The sequence below is a fragment of the Acipenser ruthenus genome, chromosome 59 (genome assembly GCF_902713425.1).
Source record: "Acipenser ruthenus chromosome 59, fAciRut3.2 maternal haplotype, whole genome shotgun sequence".
In the NCBI taxonomy this organism is placed as follows: Eukaryota; Metazoa; Chordata; class Actinopteri; order Acipenseriformes; family Acipenseridae; genus Acipenser; species Acipenser ruthenus.
Window position 1 is genome coordinate 4,206,354 of NC_081247.1, and position 17,182 is coordinate 4,223,535.

At 41.2% G+C, this 17,182-nt stretch overlaps 1 protein-coding gene across 3 annotated transcripts; it reads left to right on the forward strand.

The window, feature by feature from the left end:
- The first annotated feature begins 305 nt into the window (after positions 1 to 305).
- LOC131725030 (cytochrome c oxidase subunit 6B1-like) lies at positions 306 to 16,972 on the forward strand. 3 transcript variants are annotated; one of them, XM_059018376.1, is made up of 4 exons: positions 306 to 439; positions 5,667 to 5,825; positions 16,173 to 16,273; positions 16,780 to 16,972. In XM_059018376.1, exons 2-4 carry the CDS (start codon positions 5,720 to 5,722, stop codon positions 16,831 to 16,833), a joined length of 261 nt encoding a protein of 86 aa, XP_058874359.1. In that variant the 5' UTR covers positions 306 to 439; positions 5,667 to 5,719; the 3' UTR covers positions 16,834 to 16,972. The 3 variants fall into 3 exon arrangements, with proteins under 3 accessions (XP_058874359.1, XP_058874361.1, XP_058874360.1); XM_059018378.1 differs by lacking the exon at positions 306 to 439 and adding an exon at positions 525 to 547; XM_059018377.1 differs by lacking the exon at positions 306 to 439 and adding an exon at positions 2,472 to 2,549.
- Positions 16,973 to 17,182: the final 210 nt, after the last annotated feature.

Here is a 17,182-nt window from a genome sequence, read left to right on the forward strand (position 1 = left end):
AAAATACAAGATTTAAATATCAACGTTTCCACCCCACCTCACCTCACCCCCACCTGGTACCCCATAAAAACCAGCAAAATTTCTTACGACTCTCCATAGAAAAAAATTCTGCTGAGCTCTTTGCATAAACCACAACGCTTTGCGCGCAGTGAGACGGAAAATAGAATATCTATGCTGAAGGCAGCAGCGCCGATGCAGCGAGTTTTTCTTAGATATCTGATCTGTGTTTTGTACACCGATATTGATATTCCCATCCTCTTCAGAATGAGAGGTTGTGGTAACAATCGAACTGCACCATCCCACAATGCACCGCCGCCCCCATCCAGAAGCCACCGTGCCCCGCAGTATCCCGGCGTGCTCCTCGCTACTGTCCTCCTATATCCCGGCGTGCAGCGGGCGGCCTGACCCCTTAGAAGGACAAAACTGCCGATCTGATTAGGTGAGTAGAGTGGCCTGGTAAAAAAATAGTCAAAAATAACAAAACAATACGGATTTTAACGCGGTAACTTTTGTGTTTGTAGATTAAAGAGTCTCCCTCTGCAGTGCGGTAAGTGTTTGGCGAGGTTTGGGTATTCATTTGAGTAAATAAAGGCGGTTTTGGTTAAGTTGCGGTTTACGTTTATTTTTTCGGTTTGTGGGAAATGCAGAAATTCGGTAGAGGGAGAGTTTCGGTACTAAATACAAATACGTTTTCTTTAGATGCAGGTAGACTAGGAGTCCGCCGTGAACTCGGTGTTTATAAAGTGTGCTTTTACATTGTATATTGTGTTGGCTTTTGCGGGCGGTGGTGTCAGAAATGACCTTATTATAAAGTCAATACGGCGTTATTGGCGGTAGTCGAAAATTGTCATGATGTGAATATTAACATTTACAACTCGTGTACTTAATGTTTATAATAACATTATTGTCATTATTATTGCAGATGTACGTCGTTATTATTATTATTATTTATTTCTTAGCAGACGCCCTTATCCAGGGCGACTTACAATTGTTACAAGATATCACATTATACATTATTTCACATTATACAGATATCACATTATTTTTACATACAATTCCCCATTTATACAGTTGGGTTTTTACTGGAGCAATCTAGGTAAAGTACCTTGCTCAAGGGTACAGCAGCAGTGTCCCCCACCTGGGATTGAACCCACGACCCTCCGGTCCAGAGCCCTAACCACTACTCCACACTGCTGCCCATGTTATACTAGATTTAACTAATTTAACACGAAGTGGAATAAAACCTGCTGAATAATGTTACGTGAACATATTGAATTACACACCTCCCTTCTTTTGGTGCGACATTATTTTGTTTCTTTTGATTGCACAGTGTTAAATAAAAGATCTACATGTTTGTTCCTATAGTTTATTTTTACTTGACAGGTCTCAATCTACCTGACTTTTTTTTTGTTTTTTTTTTGCCATTGCGCTGTGTGTATATATGGTTTCAGTCAGAGCTCTACATTTAGATTATTTTTTTAATTATTGTTACTGGCCGCTTGGGCCACTGAGGTAGTGTTTTTACTGGCCCATATATATACATGACATGTCATACATGACATCAGCAAGACGGCCCAGAAGGACATTACCTGGGTGTGTTTGTTGGTATGCAGAATATTGTGCCGTCAGCTGTTTTTAGGAACTCATGTGACAATAACAAGACAAAGAAGCAGTTTGGTCCTCATTCTTCATGGCACTGTTATAGAAAAACCCTTCCTTTTGGTAAACCAGTGGTCTTGGATAGATATGTGGCAATGCCATATTGCAGAGTGGCAAGTGTGCCAACTTTTGCATTGGAAGTAACAGCAGTAATTGTGCAACACCTACATCACGTCTACAGACAATAGTGCAAAGAGTGACCCGAGGGACAGCGAGTGCAATGAAAGTGTTCTTGTTTTGTCTTGATTGTGTCTACGCTGGCACGTACTCCAAGAAGCATGATAGCTACAGTCCAGGACACAATTATTTTGTCCATCTGGACAGTCTTGGTGGAGCATTTGTTATGTGATTAGTTTTGTTAACATTCATGTTAAATTTAATTACAAAAACAAGACATATTCCTCTAGACGATTACATTTGACCTCTGACCTAAGCAAAGACACTTTATATATATATATATATATATATATATATATATATATATATATATATATATATATATATATATATATATATATAAAAATAAATAAAATTATTTTTTAACATATACTAATATCCAGGTTATATAAAATATGTACTTAATGTCGACATTAGGAGAACAGTGCAGAATTGTGTAAACTGCATTCTCCTACTGTAGGCATTCAAGAAATGTGTTCATTAAATTAGCGAAGTGCTCCCCAGTGCTTTCTTCCACAATAATATAAAAATCTAAAACAAATCCCCTGGGCCGGATGAGATCCTCCCAATAGTACTCGAAGAAATGAAAGAAGTTATTTACAAACCGCTAACCAAGATCATGCAACAGTCTCTTGACACAGGGGTTGTACCGACAGACTGGAAAATTGCAAACGTAATACCAATCCACAAAAAGGGAGACAAAACTGAACCAGGTAACTACAGACCAATAAGCATGACTTCTATTATATGTAAACTTATGGAAACTATAATAAGATCCAAAATGGAAAATGACCTATATTGTAACAATATCCTGGGAGACAGCCAGCATGGTTTTAGGAAAGGGAGATCATGTCTAACTAACCTACTTGACTTTATTGAGGATTCAACATTGAAAATGGATAACTGCAAAGCATACGACATGGTTTATTTAGATTTCCAGAAAGCTTTTGACAAAGTCCCGCATAAAAGATTAATTCTCAAACTGAACGCAGTAGGGATTCAAGGAAATGCATGCACATGGATTAGGGAGTGGTTAACATGTAGAAAACAGAAAGTACTGATTAGAGGAGAAACCTCAAAATGGAGCGAGGTAACCAGTGGTGTTCCACAGGTTTTCACCAAGTTTTGCTACACATTATATTTTGAGTTGCAGAATTGCAATACAAATAGTTATTTCCATCCCTGTATGTTGTATTTCAGCCATTTAACATGCACACATTGGCATGCTTATCAGAGAATGAAAACACTGTGTTCAAGATTTGAAAATGTATGTGTACAAATGGTACTCGTTTTTTTTTTTTACAGCAATAAAAGGTTAACTGATTTATACTAATCCTAATAATAAACACTATTCAAACAATAATCATAATAAAAATAATCGTTCTCAGGTTGTTGCCTCTTGTAGCCTCTCCCAAGTCCGCACCAGTCGTACTGCTGATACGAACGAGTCCTGTAAAGATTGTGAATGGCATTTCTGACCTGAACACATTGTATCCCAAATCAAAACGTTAGACAGTTAGATCCCGTTGTCCAGCTTCCACGTGGCGTCTCTGGGTCTCATCGGATGCATCTTTTTTTCTCTGCAGTCACAGCAGCAGACAAACACCTGCTGTCTTGTGAACTATTACTATGAGTCTGGATATGAAGGCAACTAAATGTTGAATTCCCAACAAAATAGCTGCTGTTTCATCTGCAAGTCTGGGAAACTGACATGTGTTTCACTGTCATCATGAAGCCAGACTCCACTCTATATTTGTCTTATTGATTTAAACACTTTTAAGAACATAAGAAAGTTTACAAACGAGAGGAGGCCATTCAGCCCATCTTGCTCGTTTGGTTGTTAGTAGCTTATTGATCCCAGAATCTCATCAAGCAGCTTCTTGAAGGATCCCAGGGTGTCAGCTTCAACAACATTACTGGGGAGTTGGTTCCAGACCCTCACAATTCTCTGTGTAAAAAAGTGCCTCCTATTTTCTGTTCTGAATGCCCTTTTATCTAATCTCCATTTGTGACCCCTGGTCCTTGTTTCTTTTTTCAGGTCAAAAAAGTCCCCTGGGTCGACATTGTCTATACCTTTTAGGATTTTGAATGTTTGAATCAGATCGCCGCGTAGTCTTTTGGCTTATTGGTTGCTTTTTAAAAAAAAACAAAAAAAAAACTGTAAAAAAAACTGCCATGTCGAGGTAACGAGTATTACCAGCAGCACCTCAGTACGTAGTCTCAGATGCTGACTGTACAACAAATACGACGTGCAGCAGGAAAGTTCGGACGAGTTCAGTTACACCGTTATCAGGGGGTGGGTATGTTTTTTAAAAATGGGTTTGTGTGTGTGTGATATAATATATAATATAAATATATATATATTATAAAGCTTTCTGACCCATTTTCCTGTGTTCATGAAACGGATGCCATGTGCACTATACTATACATTATACTGTTAAACATTACCGGCCCAGTCGGGCCTATGATGCTTCATAACTACTGACCAAACTGCGATCTCTACCGGCCCCGGGCCATGGTTAATGTCGAATCCTGTCAGCTGACATTAAAATCACTGCCGTAGACAACATCTGAGTAGAAACTACAGCTCCCAGCATGCCTTTATAACTACCACTCCCAGCATGCCTTTATAACTACAGCTCCCAGCATGGCTGCAGAATACGCTGCTGATTTGAGATGATATTTCACCTCTCCTCTCACATGCCTGTCTTCTCTGCTCTCCTGTCTCCAGGTATTTTAATCTCTTTTTGTTCCCAAGCCATGTCGGAAAGATTTGGAAGTATCTTTTAATGGCTTGTTCACACAGACAATCGGCATGATTATAATTAATATAATTATTATTGGTATTAATTAGTCATTTAGCAGACGCTTTTATCCAAAGCGACTTGGAGACTAGGGGGTGAACTATGCATCACAACTGCTGCTGCAGAGTCACTTTTAAAATAGGAGCTTGTTTGTTTGACGTCTCATCCGAAGGACGGAGCACAAGGAGGTTCAGTGACTTGCTCAGGGTCACACACACACAGGGAGTCAGTGGCTGCTGCAGAGTCACTTCCAATAGGAGCTCGTTTGTTTGACGTCTCATCCTGAAGGACGGAGCACAAGGAGGTTCAGTGACTTGCTCAGGGTCACACACACACAGGGAGTCAGTGGCTGCTGCAGAGTCACTTCCAATAGGAGCTCGTTTGTTTGACGTCTCATCCTGAAGGACGGAGCACAAGGAGGTTCAGTGACTTGCTCAGGGTCACACACACACACAGGGAGTCAGTGGCTGCTGCAGAGTCACTTCCAATAGGAGCTCGTTTGTTTGACGTCTCATCCTGAAGGACGGAGCACAAGGAGGTTCAGTGACTTGCTCAGGGTCTCACACACATGGAATAAAACATTCAGATGTAGTTTAAAAATATTATACACAACAGCAATCGTGTTTATAATTTAAATACATGTTTGTTTACACGTAATTGATGCTGCTTGCGACACTCCTACACGAAACTGTTCAACTGCTGAACTGGAAAGCATTTAGAAACACTATTTTATAAACAAGTTAGCAATAACAAGATGTTACAAGAAATGTTATATTTTATTTATTCAGCTGATAATTGAAAACAGAAAATTGCTGTTGTCTATTCTCATTTATCGGCTGAATAAATAAAATATATAATTCTTGTAAAGTGTCTTTTTGCTAACTTGTTTGCAAAATAAAAAATAAGTGTTTCTAAAAGTATTTTTCTCCTCTGCAGATATTTCCCTCTCCCATCTCACACACCCCTCTCTGCAGGTATTTAAATCTCTCCTCTGTGCAGGTATTTAAATCTCTCTCCTCTCTGCAGGTATCTCTCTCTCTATCTGACTCTCGCACTCACTCGCTCAGAGGACCAGCACCATGTCTGACGCAATCGAGGAGAAAATCAAGAACTACCGAACAGCCCCTTTTGATGCTCGATTCCCCAACACCAACCAGACCAGGAACTGCTTCCAGAACTACCTGGGTGAGTCTAACCCTACCCCCCGCCCCAGATCAGTACACACACACACACACACACACACTGCTACACTGACCCCAGATCAGTACACACACACTGCTACACTGACCCCAGATCAGTACACACACACACACACTGCTACACTGACCCCAGATCAGTACACACACACACACACTGCTACACTGACCCCAGATCAGTACACACACACACACACACTGCTACACTGACCCCAGATCAGTACACACACACACACACACTGCTACACTGACCCCAGATCAGTACACACACTGCTACACAGATCAGTACACGCACTGACCCCTGATGCCAGGGTGAGTCTAACCCTAACTCTCTGTAGTTTTCAATCGCTGTCACAATGCTCTCTCTGTAGATTTCCATCGCTGTAACAGTGCTCTCTGTAGATTTCCATCGCTGTAACAATGCTCTCTGTAGATTTCCATCGCTGTAACAATGCTCTCTCTCTCTGTGTAGATTTCCATCACTGTAACAATGCTCTCTGTAGATTTCCATCGCTGTAACAATGCTCTCTGTAGATTTCCATCACTGTAACAATGCTCTCTGTAGATTTCCATCGCTGTAACAATGCTCTCTGTAGATTTCCATCGCTGTAACAATGCTCTCTGTGTAGATTTCCATCGCTGTAACAATGCTCTCTGTAGATTTCCATCGCTATAACAATTCTCTCTCTCTCTGTGTAGATTTCCATCACTGTAACAATGCTCTCTGTAGATTTCCATCGCTGTAACAATGCTCTCTGTAGATTTCCATCACTGTAACAATGCTCTCTGTAGATTTCCATCGCTGTAACAATGCTCTCTGTAGATTTCCATCACTGTAACAATGCTCTCTCTGTAGATTTCCATCGCTGTAACAATGCTCTCTGTAGATTTCCATCGCTGTAACAATGCTCTCTGTAGATTTCCATCACTGTAACAGTGCTCTCTCTGTAGATTTCCATCGCTGTAACAGTGCTCTCTGTAGATTTCCATCGCTGTAACAATGCTCTCTGTAGATTTCCATCGCTGTAACAATGCTCTCTCTGTAGATTTCCATCGCTGTAACAATGCTCTCTGTAGATTTCCATCACTGTAACAATGCTCTCTCTGTAGATTTCCATCGCTGTAACAATGCTCTCTGTAGATTTCCATCGCTGTAACAATGCTCTCTGTAGATTTCCATCGCTGTAACAATGCTCTCTGTAGATTTCCATCGCTGTAACAATGCTCTCTGTAGATTTCCATCACTGTAACAATGCTCTCTGTAGATTTCCATCGCTGTAACAATGCTCTCTGTAGATTTCCATCGCTGTAACAATGCTCTCTCTGTAGATTTCCATCGCTGTAACAGTGCTCTCTGTAGATTTCCATCGCTGTAACAGTGCTCTCTGTAGATTTCCATCACTGTAACAATGCTCTCTGTAGATTTCCATCACTGTAACAATGCTCTCTGTTGATTTCCATCGCTGTAACAATGCTCTCTGTAGATTTCCATCGCTATAACAATGCTCTCTCTCTCTGTGTAGATTTCCATCACTGTAACAATGCTCTCTGTAGATTTCCATCACTGTAACAATGCTCTCTGTAGATTTCCATCGCTGTAACAGTGCTCTCTGTAGATTTCCATCGCTGTAACAATGCTCTCTCTGTAGATTTCCATCACTGTAACAATGCTCTCTCTGTAGATTTCCATCACTGTAACAATGCTCTCTCTGTAGATTTCCATCGCTGTAACAATGCTCTCTGTTAATTTCCATCACTGTAACAATGCTCTCTGTAGATTTCCATCGCTATAACAATGCTCTCTCTCTCTGTGTAGATTTCCATCACTGTAACAATGCTCTCTGTAGATTTCCATCACTGTAACAATGCTCTCTTTAGATTTCCATCGCTGTAACAGTGCTCTCTGTAGATTTCCATCGCTGTAACAATGCTCTCTGTAGATTTCCATCACTGTAACAATGCTCTCTGTAGATTTCCATCGCTGTAACAGTGCTCTCTGTAGATTTCCATCGCTGTAACAATGCTCTCTGTAGATTTCCATCACTGTAACAGTGCTCTCTGTAGATTTCCATCGCTGTAACAATGCTCTCTGTAGATTTCCATCGCTGTAACAGTGCTCTCTGTAGATTTCCATCGCTGTAACAATGCTCTCTCTGTAGATTTCCATCGCTGTAACAATGCTCTCTGTAGATTTCCATCGCTATAACAATGCTCTCTCTCTCTGTGTAGATTTCCATCACTGTAACAATGCTCTCTGTAGATTTCCATCACTGTAACAATGCTCTCTCTGTAGATTTCCATCGCTGTAACAATGCTCTCTGTAGATTTCCATCGCTGTAACAATGCTCTCTGTAGATTTCCATCGCTGTAACAATGCTCTCTCTGTAGATTTCCATCGCTGTAACAGTGCTCTCTGTAGATTTCCATCGCTGTAACAGTGCTCTCTGTAGATTTCCATCACTGTAACAATGCTCTCTGTAGATTTCCATCGCTGTAACAATGCTCTCTCTCTCTGTGTAGATTTCCATCACTGTAACAATGCTCTCTGTAGATTTCCATCACTGTAACAATGCTCTCTCTGTAGATTTCCATCGCTGTAACAATGCTCTCTGTAGATTTCCATCGCTGTAACAATGCTCTCTGTAGATTTCCATCGCTGTAACAATGCTCTCTCTGTAGATTTCCATCGCTGTAACAATGCTCTCTCTCTCTCTGTAGATTTCCATCACTGTAACAATGCTCTCTGTAGATTTCCATCGCTGTAACAGTGCTCTCTGTAGATTTCCATCGCTGTAACAATGCTCTCTCTGTAGATTTCCATCGCTGTAACAATGCTCTCTCTGTAGATTTCCATCGCTGTAACAGTGCTCTCTGTAGATTTCCATCGCTGTAACAATGCTCTCTGTAGATTTCCATCACTGTAACAATGCTCTCTCTCTGTAGATTTCCATCGCTGTAACAATGCTCTCTCTCTCTGTGTAGATTTCCATCGCTGTAACAATGCTCTCTCTGTAGATTTCCATCGCTGTAACAGTGCTCTCTGTAGATTTCCATCGCTGTAACAATGCTCTCTGTAGATTTCCATCACTGTAACAATGCTCTCTGTAGATTTCCATCGCTGTAACAATGCTCTCTCTCTCTGTGTAGATTTCCATCGCTGTAACAATGCTCTCTCTGTGTAGATTTCCATCACTGTAACAATGCTCTCTGTAGATTTCCATCGCTGTAACAATGCTCTCTGTAGATTTCCATCGCTGTAACAATGCTCTCTCTGTAGATTTCCATCGCTGTAACAGTGCTCTCTGTAGATTTCCATCGCTGTAACAATGCTCTCTCTGTAGATTTCCATCGCTGTAACAGTGCTCTCTGTAGATTTCCATCGCTGTAACAATGCTCTCTGTAGATTTCCATCGCTGTAACAATGCTCTCTGTAGATTTCCATCGCTGTAACAATGCTCTCTCTCTCTGTGTAGATTTCCATCGCTGTAACAGTGCTCTCTGTAGATTTCCATCGCTGTAACAATGCTCTCTGTAGATTTCCATCGCTGTAACAATGCTCTCTCTGTAGATTTCCATCGCTGTAACAGTGCTCTCTGTAGATTTCCATCGCTGTAACAATGCTCTCTGTAGATTTCCATCACTGTAACAATGCTCTCTGTAGATTTCCATTGCTGTAACAATGCTCTCTCTGTAGATTTCCATCGCTGTAACAATGCTCTCTGTAGATTTCCATCGCTGTAACAATGCTCGCTCTCTTTAGATTTCCATCGCTGTAACAATGCTCTCTGTAGATTTCCATCGCTGTAACAATGCTCGCTCTCTTTAGATTTCCATCGCTGTAACAATGCTCTCTTTAGATTTCCATCGCTGTAACAATGCTCTCTCTCTGTAGATTTCCATCGCTGTAACAATGCTCTCTTTAGATTTCCATCGCTGTAACAATGCTCTCTGTAGATTTCCATCGCTGTAACAATGCTCTCTGTAGATTTCCATTGCTGTAACAATGCTCTCTGTAGATTTCCATCGCTGTAACAATGCTCTCTGTAGATTTCCATCGCTGTAACAATGCTCTCTGTAGATTTCCATCGCTGTAACAATGCTCTCTGTAGATTTCCATCGCTGTAACAATGCTCTCTCTCTGTAGATTTCCATCGCTGTAACAATGCTCTCTGTAGATTTCCATCGCTGTAACAATGCTCTCTTTAGATTTCCATCGCTGTAACAATGCTCTCTGTAGATTTCCATCGCTGTAACAATGCTCTCTGTAGATTTCCATCGCTGTAACAATGCTCTCTGTAGATTTCCATCGCTGTAACAGTGCTCTCTGTAGATTTCCATCGCTGTAACAATGCTCTCTTTAGATTTCCATCGCTGTAACAATGCTCTCTGTAGATTTCCATCGCTGTAACAATGCTCTCTGTAGATTTCCATCGCTGTAACAATGCTCTCTCTCTGTAGATTTCCATCGCTGTAACAATGCTCTCTGTAGATTTCCATCGCTGTAACAATGCTCTCTGTAGATTTCCATCGCTGTAACAATGCTCTCTCTCTGTAGATTTCCATCGCTGTAACAATGCTCTCTGTAGATTTCCATCGCTGTAACAATGCTCTCTGTAGATTTCCATCGCTGTAACAGTGCTCTCTGTAGATTTCCATCGCTGTAACAATGCTCTCTCTCTGTAGATTTCCATCGCTGTAACAATGCTCTCTGTAGATTTCCATCGCTGTAACAATGCTCTCTTTAGATTTCCATCGCTGTAACAATGCTCTCTGTAGATTTCCATCGCTGTAACAATGCTCTCTGTAGATTTCCATCGCTGTAACAATGCTCTCTCTCTGTAGATTTCCATCGCTGTAACAATGCTCTCTGTAGATTTCCATCGCTGTAACAATGCTCTCTTTAGATTTCCATCGCTGTAACAATGCTCTCTGTAGATTTCCATCGCTGTAACAATGCTCTCTGTAGATTTCCATCGCTGTAACAATGCTCTCTGTAGATTTCCATCGCTGTAACAATGCTCTCTGTAGATTTCCATCGCTGTAACAATGCTCTCTCTCTGTAGATTTCCATCGCTGTAACAGTGCTCTCTGTAGATTTCCATCGCTATAACAATGCTCTCTCTCTCTGTGTAGATTTCCATCGCTATAACAATGCTCTCTCTCTGTAGATTTCCATCGCTGTAACAATGCTCTCTTTAGATTTCCATCGCTGTAACAATGCTCTCTGTAGATTTCCATCGCTGTAACAATGCTCTCTGTAGATTTCCATCGCTGTAACAATGCTCTCTGTAGATTTCCATCGCTATAACAATGCTCTCTGTAGATTTCCATCGCTGTAACAATGCTCTCTGTAGATTTCCATCGCTGTAACAATGCTCTCTGTAGATTTCCATCGCTGTAACAATGCTCTCTGTAGATTTCCATCGCTGTAACAATGCTCTCTGTAGATTTCCATCGCTGTAACAGTGCTCTCTGTAGATTTCCATCGCTGTAACAATGCTCTCTCTCTGTAGATTTCCATCGCTGTAACAATGCTCTCTGTAGATTTCCATCGCTGTAACAATGCTCTCTGTAGATTTCCATCGCTGTAACAATGCTCTCTGATTTCCATCGCTGTAACAATGCTCTCTCTTTAGATTTCCATCGCTGTAACAATGCTCTCTGTAGATTTCCATCGCTGTAACAATGCTCTCTCTCTCTCTGTGTAGATTTCCATCGCTGTAACAATGCTCTCTGTAGATTTCCATCGCTGTAACAATGCTCGCTCTCTCTCTCTGTGTAGATTTCCATCGCTGTAACAATGCTCTCTGTAGATTTCCATCGCTGTAACAATTCTCTCTTTAGATTTCCATCGCTGTAACAATGCTCTCTTTAGATTTCCATCACTGTAACAATGCTCTCTCTCTCTCTCTCTGTAGATTTCCATCGCTGTAACAATGCTCTCTGTAGATTTCCATCGCTGTAACAATGCTCTCTGTAGATTTCCATCGCTGTAACAATGCTCTCTGATTTCCATCGCTGTAACAATGCTCTCTCTTTAGATTTCCATCGCTGTAACAATGCTCTCTGTAGATTTCCATCGCTGTAACAATGCTCTCTCTCTCTCTGTGTAGATTTCCATCGCTGTAACAATGCTCTCTGTAGATTTCCATCGCTGTAACAATGCTCTCTTTAGATTTCCATCGCTGTAACAATGCTCTCTTTAGATTTCCATCACTGTAACAATGCTCTCTCTCTCTCTCTCTGTAGATTTCCATCGCTGTAACAATGCTCTCTGTAGATTTCCATCGCTGTAACAATGCTCTCTCTCTCTCTCTCTGTAGATTTCCATCGCTGTAACAGTGCTCTCTGTAGATTTCCATCGCTGTAACAATGCTCTCTGTAGATTTCCATCGCTGTAACAATGCTCTCTGTAGATTTCCATCGCTGTAACAATGCTCTCTGTAGATTTCCATCACTGTAACAATGCTCTCTCTCTCTGTGTAGATTTCCATCGCTGTAACAATGCTCTCTGTAGATTTCCATCGCTGTAACAATGCTCTCTGTAGATTTCCATCGCTGTAACAGTGCTCTCTGTAGATTTCCATCGCTGTAACAATGCTCTCTGTAGATTTCCATCACTGTAACAATGCTCTCTCTCTCTGTGTAGATTTCCATCGCTGTAACAATGCTCTCTGTAGATTTCCATCACTGTAACAATGCTCGCTCTCTCTCTCTGTGTAGATTTCCATCGCTGTAACAATGCTCTCTCTGTAGATTTCCATCGCTGTAACAATGCTCTCTGTAGATTTCCATCACTGTAACAATGCTCTCTCTCTCTGTGTAGATTTCCATCGCTGTAACAATGCTCTCTCTGTAGATTTCCATCGCTGTAACAATGCTCTCTGTAGATTTCCATCACTGTAACAATGCTCTCTCTCTCTCTCTGTGTAGATTTCCATCGCTGTAACAATGCTCTCTCTGTAGATTTCCATCGCTGTAACAGTGCTCTCTGTAGATTTCCATCACTGTAACAATGCTCTCTCTCTCTGTGTAGATTTCCATCGCTGTAACAATGCTCGCTCTCTCTCTCTGTGTAGATTTCCATCGCTGTAACAATGCTCTCTGTAGATTTCCATCACTGTAACAATGCTCTCTGTAGATTTCCATCGCTGTAACAATGCTCTCTGTAGATTTCCATCGCTGTAACAATGCTCTCTGTAGATTTCCATCGCTGTAACAGTGCTCTCTGTAGATTTCCATCACTGTAACAATGCTCTCTCTCTCTGTGTAGATTTCCATCGCTGTAACAATGCTCTCTGTAGATTTCCATCACTGTAACAATGCTCTCTCTCTCTCTGTAGATTTCCATCGCTGTAACAATGCTCTCTGTAGATTTCCATCGCTGTAACAATGCTCTCTCTGTAGATTTCCATCGCTGTAACAATGCTCTCTGTAGATTTCCATCACTGTAACAATGCTCTCTCTCTCTCTCTGTGTAGATTTCCATCGCTGTAACAATGCTCTCTCTGTAGATTTCCATCGCTGTAACAATGCTCTCTTTAGATTTCCATCACTGTAACAGTGCTCTCTGTAGATTTCCATCGCTGTAACAATGCTCTCTGTAGATTTCCATCGCTGTAACAATGCTCTCTGTAGATTTCCATCGCTGTAACAATGCTCTCTGTAGATTTCCATCACTGTAACAATGCTCTCTCTCTCTGTGTAGATTTCCATCGCTGTAACAATGCTCTCTGTAGATTTCCATCGCTGTAACAATGCTCTCTGTAGATTTCCATCGCTGTAACAATGCTCTCTTTAGATTTCCATCGCTGTAACAATGCTCTCTTTAGATTTCCATCGCTGTAACAATGCTCTCTGTAGATTTCCATCGCTGTAACAATGCTCTCTGTAGATTTCCATCGCTGTAACAATGCTCTCTGTAGATTTCCATCGCTGTAACAATGCTCTCTGTAGATTTCCATCGCTGTAACAATGCTCTCTCTTTAGATTTCCATCGCTGTAACAATGCTCTCTCTCTCTGTGTAGATTTCCATCGCTGTAACAATGCTCTCTGTAGATTTCCATCGCTGTAACAATGCTCTCTGTAGATTTCCATCGCTGTAACAATGCTCTCTCTCTCTGTGTAGATTTCCATCGCTGTAACAATGCTCTCTGTAGATTTCCATCGCTGTAACAATGCTCTCTTTAGATTTCCATCACTGTAACAATGCTCTCTGTAGATTTCCATCGCTGTAACAATGCTCTCTGTAGATTTCCATCACTGTAACAATGCTCTCTCTCTCTGTGTAGATTTCCATCGCTGTAACAATGCTCTCTGTAGATTTCCATCGCTGTAACAGTGCTCTCTTTAGATTTCCATCGCTGTAACAATGCTCTCTGTAGATTTCCATCGCTGTAACAATGCTCTCTGTAGATTTCCATCACTGTAACAATGCTCTCTCTCTCTGTGTAGATTTCCATCGCTGTAACAATGCTCTCTGTAGATTTCCATCGCTGTAACAATGCTCTCTGTAGATTTCCATCACTGTAACAATGCTCTCTCTCTCTGTGTAGATTTCCATCGCTGTAACAATGCTCTCTGTAGATTTCCATCGCTGTAACAATGCTCTCTCTGTAGATTTCCATCGCTGTAACAATGCTCTCTGTAGATTTCCATCGCTGTAACAATGCTCTCTGTAGATTTCCATCGCTGTAACAATGCTCTCTGTAGATTTCCATCGCTGTAACAATGCTCTCTGTAGATTTCCATCACTGTAACAATGCTCTCTCTCTCTGTGTAGATTTCCATCGCTGTAACAATGCTCTCTGTAGATTTCCATCGCTGTAACAATGCTCTCTGTAGATTTCCATCGCTGTAACAATGCTCTCTGTAGATTTCCATCGCTGTAACAATGCTCTCTTTAGATTTCCATCGCTGTAACAATGCTCTCTGTAGATTTCCATCGCTGTAACAATGCTCTCTGTAGATTTCCATCGCTGTAACAATGCTCTCTGTAGATTTCCATCGCTGTAACAATGCTCTCTGTAGATTTCCATCGCTGTAACAATGCTCTCTCTTTAGATTTCCATCGCTGTAACAATGCTCTCTCTCTCTGTGTAGATTTCCATCGCTGTAACAATGCTCTCTGTAGATTTCCATCGCTGTAACAATGCTCTCTGTAGATTTCCATCGCTGTAACAATGCTCTCTGTAGATTTCCATCACTGTAACAATGCTCTCTCTCTCTGTGTAGATTTCCATCGCTGTAACAATGCTCTCTGTAGATTTCCATCACTGTAACAATGCTCTCTCTCTCTGTGTAGATTTCCATCGCTGTAACAATGCTCTCTGTAGATTTCCATCGCTGTAACAATGCTCTCTGTAGATTTCCATCGTTGTAACAATGCTCTCTGTAGATTTCCATCACTGTAACAATGCTCTCTGTAGATTTCCATCGCTGTAACAATGCTCTCTCTCTCTGTGTAGATTTCCATCGCTGTAACAATGCTCTCTTTAGATTTCCATCACTGTAACAATGCTCTCTCTGTGTAGATTTCCATCACTGTAACAATGCTCTCTGTAGATTTCCATCGCTGTAACAATGCTCTCTGTAGATTTCCATCGCTGTAACAATGCTCTCTGTAGATTTCCATCACTGTAACAATGCTCTCTGTAGATTTCCATCGCTGTAACAATGCTCTCTGTAGATTTCCATCGCTGTAACAGTGCTCTCTGTAGATTTCCATCGCTGTAACAATGCTCTCTGTAGATTTCCATCGCTGTAACAATGCTCTCTGTAGATTTCCATCACTGTAACAATGCTCTCTCTCTCTGTGTAGATTTCCATCGCTGTAACAATGCTCTCTGTAGATTTCCATCGCTATAACAATGCTCTCTGTAGATTTCCTTCGCTGTAACAATGCTCTCTGTAGATTTCCATCGCTGTAACAATGCTCTCTGTAGATTTCCATCGCTGTAACAATGCTCTCTGTAGATTTCCATCGCTGTAACAATGCTCTCTCTTTAGATTTCCATCGCTGTAACAATGCTCTCTCTCTCTGTGTAGATTTCCATCGCTGTAACAATGCTCTCTTTAGATTTCCATCGCTGTAACAATGCTCTCTGTAGATTTCCATCGCTGTAACAATGCTCTCTTTAGATTTCCATCGCTGTAACAATGCTCTCTGTAGATTTCCATCGCTGTAACAATGCTCTCTCTCTCTCTCTCTGTAGATTTCCATCGCTATAACAATGCTCTCTCTCTTTCTGTGTAGATTTCCATTGCTGTAACAATGCTCTCTCTCTCTCTGTGTAGATTTCCATCGCTGTAACAGTGCTCTCTCTTTCTGTGTAGATTTCCATCGTTGTAACAATGCACTCTCTGCTAAGGGCCAGGACGTTTCTCCATGCCAGTGGTACCAGCGTGTCTATAAGAGCCTGTGTCCTATGAGCTGGGTAAGTGAGTGAGGAAACTGCTGCCATTGTGGCTCTGACTCACAGCCAGACTACAGCAGAGGTAGAGCTAGCATGGGAACCACAGGGCTGCAGTTTCACAACATGAATTGATGTTAGAACTTTACAGAGGAGATCTCATACATTATCACTGGCCCTCCCTTTAAAGGAGTGCTGACTATCTTTAAAATCCATTCTCTTACCTCCTTAATCACAAACGATACAGACCTCTTAAGATGCATCATGTAAAGAAAGCATCTACAACTACAGCTCACAGCATGCCTCTGTACCGGCAGCATTGGTGGGGGATGCTGGGAGCAGTAGTTCTTTAACTGCAATGCGCTGTGCTGTGGAAACCATCAAGATTCATCAGTACACAGTGAATCGGTACAGCCCTGTTTGCTGCCTCCTGTTTTTAAAATGATTAGCAATGTCTAACTTTTTTATTATTTATTTATTTTTAATAATTGTACTGGTCTCAATTTTTTTTTTTTTTTCTCCTCTTGCAGGTGGGGAAATGGGATGACCAAGTTGCGGACGGGAGCTTTCCTGGCAGAGTGTGAATCTCAAGAACCAACAAACAATCAGAATCTTAATAATAATAATAAAAATATAACTTTATTCCAGTCTGATTGGGGGCAGGGGTTTAAAATGTCGCCAGTGAAAATATTAGAAATGAAATAAAATGCTGTTTCTGTTCTACCTGTGTGCACTTCTGGGTTGATTTTGTGTTCATTTGAATTGCTGTGAAGTAAAAGTATTGTAGCGTCCAACTGAACAGGATTGTGGGGCTTTAATGAAACTCAACTCTTTTCAGAATGTAGTAAACTAAAACAGACACCAAGAAGGGATTATATTGTTGCATCAAACTGAACAGGACTGTGGGACAGGAGATGGAGAAGTTTTTCTGAA